Source organism: Hyperoodon ampullatus, assembly GCF_949752795.1.
Source record: "Hyperoodon ampullatus genome assembly, chromosome: 14".
NCBI classification, from domain to species: domain Eukaryota; kingdom Metazoa; phylum Chordata; class Mammalia; order Artiodactyla; family Ziphiidae; genus Hyperoodon; species Hyperoodon ampullatus.
This window is the reverse complement of record NC_136927.1, coordinates 61,351,799-61,366,989: the sequence shown is the minus strand read 5'-3', so window position 1 is coordinate 61,366,989 and position 15,191 is coordinate 61,351,799. Positions and strand designations below refer to the sequence as shown.

Below are 15,191 nucleotides of genomic sequence, written 5' to 3'. Positions count from 1 at the left end.
CAGCACCTATGCACCGGCTAGGCGGTCCCGCTCCTACGTACACAGTTGAGCGAGCACAGAGTTGATGGCAGAAGGTGTTCACAGCAGCAAATAACAGTAACCCCCTAAATGGCCATTAACAGGAGAATGACTAATACGTGGTTATATACAGACCCTGGCATGCCATGCAGCAGTTCAAAGAATGAGCTAGACCTATGTGGAATTTATTCATTTAACATAGTTATTGAATAACTGCTATGTGTCAGGTGCTTCTTGGCACTGGGCCTACAGTCATAAGACAGATCAAGTCCTGCCTCAAGAACTTACGTTCTAGTGGATGAGACAGTCATAAACAGAAACAGAAGATAATTGCAGGGAGTGCGATAAATGCCATGAAAAAAATAAAACAGTGCAGTGATAAATGATGGGGGAGGGGGCTGTTTTAGACAGTATGGTCAGGAAGGCCCCTCTGAGGAAGCGACCAGAAGGAGGGATACTCTGGGAGAAGAGCAAAGGCACTAATGGGGTGGATAGCTAAGGTGCATCGCCAGGGAAGAAATGTGATCTGCAAAAGAAAGTAAAAAAAGAAAACATTCCTTACTTATACACACACACACACACAGCTACTAAGTTAGAAAAAGGTCTGGAAGGGTATACGCCAAATTCATGAAGATAATTGCCAAGAGTAGGGAGGCACTAGGACTCATGGTGGGCTTCTGCTTGCTTCTCATATTTTATTTTGTTAATATTTAATTATTTAGCATTTTGCTATCTTAATGTTTAAAAGGTGAATATATGCACATATAACTTGTGAAAATGAAACATTAAAAAAGTCTACCATGGTGAAAGCATTGGTCCCAGGGCAGTAAGGGAAATAAGGAGTCCCTACACACTGCCTTTCACTGGATGCAAGTTCCCTGGGGCAGTAGTTTGTTTTGGGAGGGGACACACTTTTGGATCAGGGGGACCCCAGAAGAGGCATGTAGCTCAGCCTGGAGGATCTGGGAGCTTCTTGGAGGAGGTGCCGCCTTTGCTGAGCTTGAGACAATTTGACACAGCACACCCAGTGTGGAGACCCTAGTCTCCTAAGGCAGGCCTGGAGAGGCCATGATGTGTACAAGGCCACAGAGCAAGATTGGACAGGTAAGTAAACCTGAAATTCCAAACTCCCAACCGGGTCTCCTTCTCCTACCTGAACCCCTGGCTCCTCTGGGCCGCTGATGGGCATCCCTCACAGCCAGACACCCTCCATCCATCCCCTTCCCACAGCAGTTGCTCTGCGGGCTGGAGGCCCAGCCTAGCTCGGGCAGGCCAGAAAGCAGCACCACCTGCTGGCCTAAGTGGGAAATGCAGCTCTCAGCCTCCACGGAGAGCAACCAGCAGGTTTCACCCTTCAAAACCCAGCTCCTCTTCCTTAAGAACGACAATCCCTCCCGCTCCAAGTCTGTTGTGCAGCCTCCTCCCAGTGCCTAGCAGTATGCCTAGCGCTGCCTGCTTGGGCCTTATCTGTATGAAGGGAAAGTCCTTTCAAGAAGGGGTAACCACTGTGCTACTCTACCTCAGTGGGTGCAGGTGTCTTACATGAAACAGTGGCACCTCATGACAGCAGCTTACAAAGCATGCCCTCAGCTTCCTCACCCTCACTACAAACCTCAGGGGTAAAGTCCATTAGACAGCTTGGAAAAAGCGCCAGGGAAGGGCCTGTCCAATTTCATATGGAATTGGTGCACAAGCTGGTTCCAGAACGTGGATCTCCTGGGAGCCAGCTCTTTCTTCTCCACTGGAGGTGAAGGGAATGTCACCATATTTGAAAATAACTGATGCCATCTAGGTCAGTGGTTCTCACCTTGTGGTCCCTGAACAGCAGCATCAGCATCACCTGGGAATTTGGCAGGAAAGAAAATCCTCAGGCTCCATCCCAGACCTTCTGAATCAGCAACTCTGGGGGTGTGGTCCAGCCATCTGTGCTTAGCAAACCCGTTTGAGAACCTGAGCCATTGGTCTAAAGCAATTATGCCTCCCTTTTTATTAAATAAACTTTTATTTGGGAATGATTTTCAATGTACAGAAAAGTTGCAAATATAGTACAGATAGTTCCCATATACTCCACCCAGCCTACCCCAATGTCAACATTCGTAAAATTATCTAAAATCCAGACCTCATTCAGATTTCCAGTTTTTCCATTAAGGTCCTTTTGTTGTTGTTTTTCCAAGATCCAATCCAGGATATCACACAGCATTTACGACTACATACGTTTTAAATTCCATTGGTCACCCCAGTCATCTTTCCCTGGGACAGAGAATGGGTGGGAAAGCTGTCGTCTTCATTACTGAGCAGGAGAAACTGAAGCTTGAAAACAGCAAGTGACCTAGTTCCCTTAGCAGGGCAGTGAGAGCAAGGCCCGCCTCACTCTGCACCCTTCCTCTATCTCTTCCCTTCCCCCCAGGACTCTAGGATTTCAGAAGTCCCTTTGGAATGTCCCACCTGGCCTACCCATTCCCCCTAACCCACCAGTACAGATGATGAGAGATGCCCCTCCTAGAGTGGGCCCAGCCCTGGGAGAGACCACCCACTGCCCCAGCACTTCCTTCCCTCTGCAGGGCCAGGACAGTGTCTAGTGTCTTAGTGACCTCAGCCTGGACACAGCAGGCTCCATACAAGAGAGAGGAACAGTGAGAAAGAAACACTGTTATTTGCTTATCCAAAGTTATCTGTGATAGGTGGAAAAAAATGCCACGAATCCTTTGTAGCTTCTCCAAGAGGTATAGTCTGTTTCCCCAGCCCTTGAATCTAAGCCAAACTTTTGATTTGCTCTGACCAGAAGGACTTAGCAGAAGTGACGTTGTACCAATTCTGACCTAAAACTCAAAAAAGCCTTGGAGCTTCTCCTCTCTCTCCCCCTTCCTCTTCCCCTCCCTCCACACACACACACCTCCCTCCCTCTCCCTCTCTCTTTGAGCCCTGATGATATCATGAAAATAAGCCTGAACTAACCTGCTGGAGAGGACACATGGAGGAGAACCAAGTCACCCAGCCAATAGCCTACCTACTGCCAGACAAGTGAGTCAGGCTATCCGAGACCATCCAGCCACATCTGGGGTGAGAGCTGATTGCATACAACCCCATGAGTGACCCTAAGCAAGATCAGCAGAACTGCCCAGATGAGCCCAGCCCAAATTGCCAATCCAAATAATTTTAGGTAAATATACAACTTGTTTTTAGCTGCCAAGTTCTGGAATGGTTTGTTGCACAGCAACGGCTAACTGATACACAATTCCTCACTTCTCTCTTGTTAATGGGATTCCAATATTATTTAGGAGGCAGTGTGCCAGTTCTAGGAGATGGTATATGATTGATTTACTAAACTGTTTGACAGCTGTGTTCCTGCCGTATTAGCTTTCTTTGCAGCTAGGGGTGGCGACTGTACCTGGTTTGGGCCAAGGAGACCTAAGTAGAAATACACAGGGGAAGACAGCAGGAAACAGGCCTCTGAAAAAGGCCTGACTTTATGATAGAAGTTGACAGGTCCAGCTGGCTGGGCCCTTCTTCCTCCCCAACTCTGTTCTTCCTTGAACACAGTCATGATTGCTGGAGATACAGCAGCCATCCTGTGACCAAGAAGTGACACGCAATGTGGGAAAGGCTGAAAGGATCACAGAGACGCGTGCCATAACTTTGCTGAGTTATTAAACCAATACCATTAGCCTACTGTCTCCAGAATTCATGCTATGTGGAAAAACAAACTTCTCTGTGTTTAAGCCACTGGAACCTAGGCTTTCCTTTACTTGCAGATGAATGTATTCACATGATATGATATATAGAGACAGAAATGCAAAAGGATCCTTGTCCTTGGGAATCTGGAGCCAGCAGCATGTGGCTCTCCAAACTCATCTCCTTTCTCATTTCACCCTCTCAATAATCCCTCAAGAGCAAACACACGACCCATTTTCCCCGAGGTGGGAAGTGGGGCTCCCACACTGTTCAGTCATGAGTCCAAGGTCTCGCAGCTAAGAAGGAGGGTGCTTCGAGTTAGACCTGCCCCCCCAGGCACAAAGAGAATGCATCCCTGCTACACCTTTGCATGGCTCAGCCCACTGGAGGCCAGGTGTGTCTTCTGGGTTCGTGGCAGTGGTGGTAGGCGCCAAGGAGGCTGTTACTGCAAGTCCGGCGTGGAAGCACCCAGGTACACCCTTAGGTCTGAGAGGGTGGACTGCACAAGCTTGGCAGGGATGGTCTCCCGCTGCAGCTGCTGGTAGGCCGCATAGCGGTGGCAGCCCCCAAAGGAGTAGAAGTAGTCACCACCCTGAGCCCCTTTGATCCAGAGGACGTCGATGGGGGGCACGCTGTCTGGATCCTCCTGGAGAGAAGAGGGCGCAAGGTGAATGAGCATGGCACAGTGCTGGACAGCTTGCAAAGCAGACTTTATTAAGCTGGGCTGAGCTCCTACAGGTGCTCAAGCTGGCTCGTGCTGGCTTGTGAGAGGCAACTGTTACACAGAGACAACTGTCAGTTGGTTGACATCACCTTGGTAGCATGAAAATCAGCCACGGTGAGAATATTTACACCAGGGAAATGGACAGATGCTACAAATCAGGGCTCCCCCACCCAGGCTGTTAATCATTTATCAGACCACATGTATATTACCTGTCACTGTTCTAGACTCTGGGAATAAGGTACAGACACAGCCCCTGCCTTCATGGGACTTTGGTCTAGTGGGGCTGATGGAATGGAGAAGTGAATGTTAGAGTGATAAATGCTATGAAGACAATAACGCAGGTTGGCATGACAGGGATGGGGGTCCACAAGGCCTCTCAGAGGTGACAGTGGAGCAGAGTCCTGAACACAGAGAAGTCCCCTGGGGAAGACAGAGAGGTGGAGTCATTTAAAGAAAGAGCCTGACTGCCAGGTTCAAATCTCAGGTCTGCCACTTAAATGCTCTGTGACCTTTGGCAATTCATATTTGTGCCTCAGTTTCCCGATCTATCAAATGGGGATGAAGATGACACACCCACCTCATAGAACTGTTGGGTTGAGTTAATAGACATAAACTGCTTCAAACAACACTTGGCACATGGAACGTGCTCAATAATACACACTGTGTATTACCCGTGGGAAGGGCATTCCAGGCAGGGTGAACAGCACATGCAAAAGGTCTGAGGCCAGAACAAGCTCACTGTATTGCAGGCATGGCAAGGAGGCCAGTGTGATCAGAGTGGACTCGGGGGATTGAGAAGTAGAAGAGGTCAGAAAGGTAGCAGGGGGTAGGCCCTGGAGCGTTTTATTTATCTTATTTTTTTCTTCTAGTTTTATTGAGATATAGTCAACATACAGCACTGTGTAAGCTTCAGGTGTACAACATAATGATTTGACTTACAAACATCATGAAGTGATGACTACAGTAAGTTTAGTGAACACCCATCATCTCATATAGACACAAAATTAAAGAAATGGAAAAAAAATGTTTTCCTTGTGATGAAAACGCTTAGGATTTTACTCTCTCAGCAACTTTCATATATAATGTACAGCGGTGTTCATTATGTCTATCATGTTGTACATTACATCCCTAATACTTATCTTATAACAGAAGTTAGTACCTTTTGACCACCTTCATACACTTCTCCCTCTCCTTACCCCCCTCCCCACCCAGTCAATCACAAAGCTGGTCTCTTTTCCTAAGAGTTTGTTTATTTGTTTTTGAAATATAATTGACCTACAATACTATGTTAGTTCCTGGTACACAACACAGTGATTGGATATTTCTATACATTTCAAAACGATCACCATGATTCAGTCTCGTTAATCCTCTGTCACTACAAAAAGATACTACATAGTTATTGATATATTCCCCACACTGTACATTTCATACCCATGACTCATTTACTTTATAACTGAACGTTTATACCTCTTAGGCCCTGGAGTGTTTTTTTGTTTTTTTTTTTTTGCGTTACTCGGGACTCTCACTGTTGTGGCCTCTCCCGTTGTGGAGCACAGGCTCCGGACCCGCAGGCTCAGCGGCCATGGCTCACGGGCCCAGCCGCTCCGCGGCATGTGGGATCTTCCCGGACCGGGGCACGAACCCGTGTCCCCTGCATCGGCAGGCGGACTCTCAACCACTGCGCCACCAGGGAAGCCCCCTGGAGTGTTTTAAACAGGGGAGGGTGACATGATCTGAAGAACAAAGTTGTCCTGGGAAAGCAGGCTTGGTGAAGTGGACAAAGGCAAAAGCAGGGAAGATAGAGGCGAGGCCTCAGCAGGTATTCACCAGAAGTGGCTGTCCTGGGTGAGGGCATGGAGGGGTCACAGAGAGGTAGACAGGTTTGGGACATGTTTAGGGGGAAGATCCCGGGGGAGGGGTGAAGGTGAGGAGAAGAGAAAGAGAATATAAGTTGACTTCCTGTTACGGGCCTGAGCATCTAGATGGAGAATGGGTAGTCCTCTACATAGGGAAAGCCTGGGGCAGGGAGGGATGGGGTAGGGGGGAGACCGAATTAAGTGTGAGCTGCTAGAAGACCTCCCACCACTGGCTCTCGGGTGGTCTCTTATTAGGCTGCTTTGATGGATTCATTCTTCCATTGATCCTAGAAATGATTATTAAGCAGTAAGACCCAGCAGTTATAAGCTGGGGCCCTTGAACCAGGAACACCTGAATTTGAACCTCAGCTCCTACACAGGGCAGTGGGGCGGGGGGTGGGGGGAGTGTAGGCGGGGGTGGTAAGCAAGTGGCCTTGACACTGGGCATTGTTCCTCATCTGCAAAATGGGAACAGACACCCTACAGGCTGCTGATGAAGTCAGGGAGCTGATGCAAGTGAGGCGCGGAGCACAGCTTGCCCGGCAGTGGAGCAGCAAAGAGAGGCAGCTGTGCCAGGCAGGCCTTGTGCGGGGCACCAGGGGTGTGACAATGGGTGGGCAGAATAATGGTCCCCAAAGATGTCCATGTCCTAATCCCTGGAGCCTGTGAATATGTTACTCACGTGGCATAGGAACTTTGCAGATGGAATTAAGTTAAGGATCTTGAGATGGGGAGGTTATCCTGGGTTATCCAGACGGGCCAAATGTAATCACCAGAGACCTTAAAGGTGGAAGAGAGAGGAACAAGAGGAGGTCTGATGTTGCTGGCTTTGAAGACGGAGGAGAGAGGTCATGAGCCAAAAATGTGGGTGGCCTCTAGAAGCTGGTAAAGACAAGGAAATGGATTCTCCCCTAGAGCCTCTGGAAAAGAATGCAGCCCCGCTGATACCTTGATCTTAGCCTAGCGAGACCCATTTTGGACTTCTGAACTACAGAACTATAAAATAATAAAATCTGTCTTTGTTTTACGCCACTAAGTTTCTGGTGTTTGTTACAGTAGCCACTGAAAACTAACACATATGGTAACCAAAGAGAGGCCTGGTTTTTGCCTCACAGAGCATATCGTTCTGGCTTGGAAGACAGGTGACTGAGGCCATTACAAGCCAGTAGGATCAGAGGTATGCTAGTGGGCATGCAGGTGGCTGGGGGCCCACAGGAGGCCCCTAACCCATCAGGGGCTGTCAGGGAAGACACTGACACTGACAGGAAGAGCAAGAAGGAGTCAGAAACAGTAAAGAGATGAAAGAGTTTTACTGGCAGGGGAAAAGCTTGTGCAAAGGCCCAGGAGTGGGAGAGTGCATCCCTGGCCAGATCCATCACAAACAGCCAGGCACCGTGTTAGCGTTATGGAAACAGTCAAGACAGGACAAAATCCCTGCTCCTGTGGAGTTCACATGAGAGGGAGAGGAGAGATAATAAAACACAAACAAATGTATAATGTAACTCAGGTGGACATAAGTGCTTCAAGGAGAAATACCTCAGGTTAGGGGGAGAGCTATAGAGGCCTGGGCTGACGGGAGGCAGGCACCTGACCCAAACGAGGGAGCAAGCCCTGTGGCTACCTGGGAAGCAGTTCCAGGCAGTGGGAACAGCAGTGTAAACTCTATAGGACTGAAAGACAATCGGGCTAGCAGTAGAGGTGTTTGGTAGGTCACACATGGCCACCTTCCAAGGGTCTGGGGGAGGGGGACAAGATGCCATGCAGGCCTAACCTGACACACACGTCCCCTCCTTCCCCCGAATTTTCTGCCAGGATCACCCCAGCCTTCTTGAGCACTTCTGTGATGCAGCTGACTCCGTCCTCCCCAGTTCCAGTTCAAACAAGGCCCTCCCAGCAGACAGGACACCCCCAATCCCACTGCCACTGCCTGAAGTGACCACATAGGTTATCTCAGGATAAGGTGGTGGCCATGCATCTGGGCACTGGGGACAGGCTGTGCCACTTTCTAAAGTGCCTGACCTTGGACAAGTTGCTTGAATCCTCTTGTGTCTCATTTCTTCGTCTGTAAGAAGAACAACAGTAGTAGTATCTACCTCATAGGGTTGGCATGAAGAAGCTCAGTTACTTAAAACAGCTCCTGGCCACTTCAAGTACTATATAGGAATCAGGATCGTTGTTTTAATCATCTCCTCCAATCTCCCTGCTCAATGACTAAATAGAGGCCCAGAGAGGCCCAGCCACTTGCTCAAGGTCACACAGCAAATACCGTCCTCCGGCTGAGACTGAACCAGTCCCGTCTCGCGTCCAGCGCGACCTCCCTCCTTCGAAGCCCTCCCAGCGGCCGGCTTCCCCGGGGCCTCACCCGAATCGTGTCCACGAGGCTCTGCACCTTGGCTGGGTCCAGCACAGACGGCAGCGGCCGGATGAGCACGCTGAGAGGCACGTTGTGCACCGCGGTGATACAGCCCGAGTGGATGCTGCCGCCCGGCGCGCCGCCGCTCTGCCCAGCTCCCACGGGCGCCCCCCGGCCAGCTCCGGCTCTGCCCAGGCCTCCTCCCGCACGAAGACCCATCACGCAGCGGCCGCCGCCTGCGCGGTCTCGGGACGCGCCGCCTCCTCTCAGGTCTTTAACCCCGGCCGGGCCGTACCATTCCGCGCGGGCGGCGAGGGGCGCAGCCGCACAGCGCCTCTCTCCCCTGGCCCCACAGTGGTCTGGCCCACCCCCGAGCGCCCCTGCGGGACCTTCGCTCGGCTCTCCCGGCGTTGCGGGACGCGTGCAGAGCTCCGGCTCTCCGCTGGGGGGCGCCTCGCCGTCTCCCCTCTGCCGCGCGGCGTCCCGGGAGTGGAAGCGCCGGGGGAGGCTGACTCAGGGTGAGTCTGCAGGTCGTGGGACGGGAGGGGCGCGGGTGGCGCACAGTTCGGGGTTGACTCAGGGTCACGGGTGGCGGGGGCGGGGACACGGGTTGGAGGGGGCTGGACCTGCCCAGCGAGGGTGAGTCGGCAAAACCTGGCTCTTGGCTGCCCAGCCTTTGGATCCCTAGTGGTAATTGTCGTGGAGGTGGTGATAATACCAATGACATTTGAAATACTACGAATCTGCTGAACCTGGTGCTGTGTCAGGCACTGTTCTAAACACTTTGCATGTACATTAACTTATTTAAACCTCAAAACAACCGTACAAGCTAGGTATGATTATTATTCCCATTTTACAGATGAGGAAACTGAGGCACAATGAGTTTTTTTTTTTAAGTGATTTGCCCAAGGTCATGGAGCTAGTAAGTGGCTGAACCAGGGTTCAAATCCAGGCAGTCAGGCTCCAGAGTGCTCTCTCAACCCACCGCTGGTTGCCTCGGTTCAGCAAAAGTAACTGTAACAAGGAGCCTTTTGGAATCATGTTGACAGTGTGTGGGCCCTGCCCTGGAGTTCCACAATAATAGTCTCGTTGCATCCTCACAGCGCCACTAGGAAGTAGGTGTGATTGTTGAAGCACTTGTCCAAGATAGGGCCGCTGAAAATGAAAGTCAGATTATCTGAGCTCAGAGTCCCAGGCCACTAAACACCTGCTTACAGATGAGGACACCAAAGCTGCAAGGGGCGGTGGTGATGACTTAGGTCCAAACATGCTGATTGCCATCCCCACTCTTCTGTTTAAAACTCTCCATCCCCTTGAGCCCAGGTTCAGCACCCAGTGTCCTCTGGAGCCAGAGGGAGGTAGGCTCCTGGTTTAAATCTCAGGTGTTTATCAGCATCTATGGCAACATTACGGCTTTGGCACAGATTGACCTGGGTTCAGATCCCATCTGGCCACTCACTAGCTGTGTGGTCTCAGGCATGTTCCTTAACCTCTCTGAGCATCAGCCTTCTGTAAAATGGTTGTGAGGAGATTGTGAGGACACTCAGAGATCATGGCTGATAGAGGGCAGGGTTGGGGGTAAATCAGTGCTTACATAGTGGTAATCAAGGAAGGTGACTGGGGTACTTCCCTGGCCTTCCAGTGGTTAAGACTCTGCGGTTCCAATGCAAGGGGCGTGCGTTCGATCCCTGGTCAGGGAACTAAGATCCTACATGCTGCGCGGTGAGGCCAAAAAAAAAAAAAAGGAAGGTGACTGGTTTCATTACAGACACCCAGAGTGCTGAAGAAGAGGCCGTGTTGACTGAGAGCACCAGGAAAGGTTCCCTGGAGGGGTGGTATTCACACTGGAAAATGGCTTGGTCCTGGAGAGTGAGAGGGAAGAAGCAGGTGATGGTTTAGGGTGTAGGATCTGGAATCACTTGAATGGCATGGATTTAAATCCTGGCTGCATCACCAACTAGCTGTGTGACGTGTGTGTGTGTGTGTGTGTGTGTGTGTGTGTGTGTGTGTGTGTGGTGGGGTACGCAATTTCTTTGTGCCTCGGTTTCTTCTCTCAATTGCCAGGGAGAGTAAATGAGAATAACGCATAAAGTGTTTAGAAAGGTACCTGGCATATAAAACATGCTGAATAAAAGGTAGATAGGAGGGATATTCCAGCTAAACAGCTTGAGCAAAAGCGGGGAGGTGGCACAGCCCCAGACCTGGCTGAAGACAGGCAAGTCTGGTTTGGTGGTTCTTCTCACCCTGGTTGTCACATGCATGGGGAATGCATACTCGCCTTCTCAGCTGGAGAAAAACCAGAGAAGTTATCCCTGGGGGTGCGCTGGGTGGCTGTTGCACTGGCCAGTTGTGGACACTTTCTGAAGCCTCTGCAAAATGGGGTAATGCTGCCCATCACTCAAAGTTGTTGAGTGTGGTTTGGGAAGAAGCACATAATAAGTGCTCTGTGAATTGTGCAATACTCCATTTTGCTGTTGAAGATCATTCATGTTGGGTTTTTGTTTTGTTTTTTTTTCTTGCGGTACGCGGGCCTCTCACTGTTGTGGCCTCTCCCGTTGCGGAGCACAGGCTCCGGACGCGCAGGCTCAGCGGCCATGGCTCACGGGCCCAGCTGCTCCACGGCATGTGGGATCTTCCCGGACCGGGGCACGAACCCGTGTCCCCTGCATCGGCAGGCGGACTCTCAACCACTGCGCCACCAGGGAAGCCCCATGTTGGGTTTTTAATCTCTTGCAAACCTTGGAATGCTGAGACCATTATGAATTTGACTTGAACCTTTCTCTTTCTGCAGTTTCACAATATAATCCCTCTGAGCATCTAAACCATACTTTGTTTCAGGATATAGAGCTAACACCCACACCTCAGTCCCAGAATTATTGAGAATTAGAGAATTTCATGAAGAGGGAAATTGTCCCTCTTAGAACCACTTCCTAATTTCAGAAAGTAAGAAGAGGCAGGGGGAACAGCTTCTAGGATGGAAAAATGGAGATTTGTCCTGAATCTCTCATCACGGTATGCCCAGTGAGACCCCCACTCCTGGCAACAAATTCTGTATGTTGAGAGACCGATGATTCAACTCAAAATGGCTTAAGCATTAAGAAGACTTGTATTTTCACATAATTAAGATGTCTGGAAGTAGACATATCCAAGACTGGCAAAGAGGTAGTTGAACAATGTCAGGTTCTTTCCAGCTTTTTGTACCATTATCCTCCATATTCTGGTTTTTATCCTCAGCCTTGCCCCTCATGGTCCCAAGATGGTAGCTGTAGCTCCAAGCATCACATACAACAGCTTTCAAAGGTGGAAGCTAGGGCATCGACATCACTTTGTGCCTCTTTTAAAGAGTGAAGAAAGCTTTAGTAACCATCCCCTACATCCCCACCCCCCTGCCCAGGAGCCTTTTCCTCATGTCTCATTGGCAAGATTATATCACATTTCCATGCTTAAACCAATCCCTGGCAAGGGGAGTGGAATTACCCTGATTGGCTTAGCTTAATTGGCATTCACCTTTGTGCTCAAGAGGGTTTACCCTCCCCTGAAGTTCATGGCCTCTGATCCCTGAACAGAACTGGCAAGGCCTGGTGCTACAATCTAGTTTTCCTGTATGGTTCTTGGGCAGACCCCATGGAGGGGGAGAATTGAGGGGAAAGAGGACCTGCCCAATCAGCGGTTCTATTATATCAGCCCATTTGTCCCTAAACCAATGAGATGGAGACTTAAGCCTCGTGTTGGGATTAAGATGAGGTACCTTCCACTGGGGCTAATGTAAGCCTGGGACTGGAAGCTGGAGAAATTCTGGGATCTACACAATATCCTTTTGTTTTAGTTTGGATTCTCCTAAAGGTAGACCCTGAGACTAGGACTTGTGTGCAGGTAGTTATATTTGGGAGCTGCTCTAGTTATTATCACTGTAACATAAACTGATCCAAAATGTAGTGACATAAAACAACCATTTTATTATCCTCACAGATTCTGTGGGTCAGTTATTCAGACAGGGCACAGTGGGGACTGGTTGTCTCTTCTCTGAAATGTCTGGACCATCAGCTGGGAGGTGACTCAAAAGCTGGGGGTGACTTGATGGCTGGGGCTGGAATCATCTGGAGGTGTCTTCACTTATACATGCATTGGACCATCCTGCCTATCAGCCAGAACACCTCCATGGGGCCTTTCCATGTGCCCTGGGCTTGCTCATAGCATGGCAGCTGGCTTCCAAGAATGAGTGTCACAGAGAACCTGGCAGAAGCTTCATGGCCTTTTCCAGTCTAGTCTTGGAAGTCATATTGGCATCATTTCTGTGGCATTCTGTTTGTGGGAGCTGTCACAACACCACCACTCCCCCCGACCAGGCTGAAGGGAAGGTACAGAGATTCCATCTCTTGATGGGAAGGGTAGCACGGTTCTAAAAGAGCTTGTTTCCACAAGGGAGATATTGTTGTAACCATCTTTGGAAGACAGTCTGCTGTAGGAGGTGATCCCAGGAAGGACTGGGGAAGGGAGAAATGCCAATACAGGGGATTCTGATGAGCAGGTTAACATGGTGGTTAAGTGGGGCTTACTCTTGCTGGAGACTCTGAGAGGAAACATCATGCATCACAATCATCCCTCTGACCGACAGGGGGGCTGTGTATCTTTATCCACTGACTCCTGTCCCTCACTGGTTGAGGGTGGCCTCAGGATGTTAAGCCTTTGCCATTTATGGGCTGCTCTATACTCGGACTGAGCAAGCACCTGAGGACCCGGAGGAAGCTTCCTGCTTCAGAGATGGCCCAAGGGAATAAGGGACAGGACATCGATAAATGCCTTTTCTGTCCAAACCAGCCAGAGTCCATGTTTGTGGTTTGCAACCAAAGGCCCTAGTTACCTGCTCTCCCCGTTCTGCTCCTGGGCTCCCTACTCTTCCCCTTCCCCTTCGTTTTTGACAAAGAATGTTATACATCAGGTAATCAGGTATGCAGAGGACTTTCCTGAGTGTTTGGAAAGAGGAAAGGATTTCTGTGCCACAAAAGGAACATTAAATCTTATATTTCTCTACCCCTAAAATGCTCTTGTCTATTTCTACGGCTTGGCTTACAGAATTCTGCCATGTTGCTTGGTCCCATTCTCACTTTCTGTTTTCTCCTCCATCTCCTCTTTGTCCCCTCTACCAATCACTAAGTTCCTGTTCTTATTTTATGCAGAAAGTTTGCCTTTTTCTTCTGCAGCTTTGGTACCTGCTGAGCATCTCCTTGGGGCCTTGAGGTGGCTTCACACTTTAACTGCTTCTCCTCATAATCACAAGATGACTGCCAGTGCCAACTGGGGCAGCCTCCTTCTTTGTTCCTGTCAGTCAGCTCAGGCTGCTATAACAAAATACCTTAGACTGGCTGGCTTAAACAACAAACATTTACTTATCACAATTCTACAGGCTGGAAGTCTGAGATCAAGGTGCTGGCAGATTTGGTATCTGGAGAGAGCCCACTTCATGGTTCATAGATGGCCATCTTCTTGCTGTGTTCTCACACAGTGGAAGGGGTGAGAGAGCTCTCTGGGGTCTCTTCTTATAAGGGCACTGATCCTATTCATGAGAGCTCCATCCTTATGACCTAAACACCTCCCCAAAGTCCTACCTCCAAATGCCATCACGTTGGATATTAGTCTTCAACCTATGAATTTTAGGAGGACATAAACATTCAGTCTATAGAAGTTCACATCCAGGAGAAGAGAGAGAGAACCTCTCCCATAGCGAGATGGAATTAAAGCTTTTCTCTTTGGTCTGATTGAGCTAGCTCGAATCACATGACTACCTGGGATTAATAATATTCTCCAGGAACATACCATGTTCCGAGCTGCTTAAGTATGGGTGCTGGAACCTGTCTCCCACTGGGATGACTGTGATTGGTTTGGAGGAGACCAATCAGCCACACCCCTGGAGTCAGCCTCCTTTGAGGCCCCGGATGGGTTAAGTGATGGGTGGATGTCTGAACAAATGTGAGCTTTGTCAATGAGGAAAGGGCAGAGCAAAGACCTGGGTGTCAGTGGCACAACCCCTTGGCCCACCTTTGATTTCAACTGAAGTTGTGGTGGGAAGGTCCATGCAAACCCAGACTCACCTAGCACCGCTGGCTTCCCAGCTCAAGCTTGCAGTGTCTTCCATATTTTCCATCCCTGTGGGAGTCTCCCAGAGGTGTTGGCTGTTGGGGACAGGAGCTGGTGAATAAAAGCCAGTCTTCCATTGTCATAGGTGGAAAATTGTGAGAAGCATGCCAGACTATTTGGACCTTTCTGGACCCTTCTCAGAGAATAACAGTACCCAGCCCCATTGCTGCAACAACCCCCCTGACACACCCACTGTCTCATTCTTCTTGCCCCCTCACTCCTGCTTCTTGGAATCACCTCCGAAATAAACCACTTGCACTCAAGCCGTTGCTTCTGGGGAGCCAAAACTAAGGCAAAAGGGGAATTTCATGGGTCATCCCCAATAGTTCTGCACCTTGCCTGGGTTAAAATTATGGGTTTCCCTGGTGGCGCAGTGGTTGAGAGTCCGCCTGCCGATGCAGGGGACACGGGTTCGTGCCCCGGTCTGGGAAGA

General features: G+C 49.8%; 1 protein-coding gene across 1 annotated transcript; it reads right to left on the bottom strand.

The window, feature by feature from the left end:
* Positions 1-4,132: 4,132 nt before the first annotated feature.
* SRXN1 (sulfiredoxin 1) lies at positions 4,133-8,842 on the bottom strand (the record flags this gene model as incomplete). The annotated part of the gene is made up of 2 exons (XM_079719815.1): positions 4,133-4,336; positions 8,633-8,842. 2 exons carry the CDS (start codon positions 8,840-8,842, stop codon positions 4,133-4,135), a joined length of 414 nt encoding a protein of 137 aa, XP_079575941.1.
* Between the last annotated feature and the right edge of the window lie 6,349 nt (positions 8,843-15,191).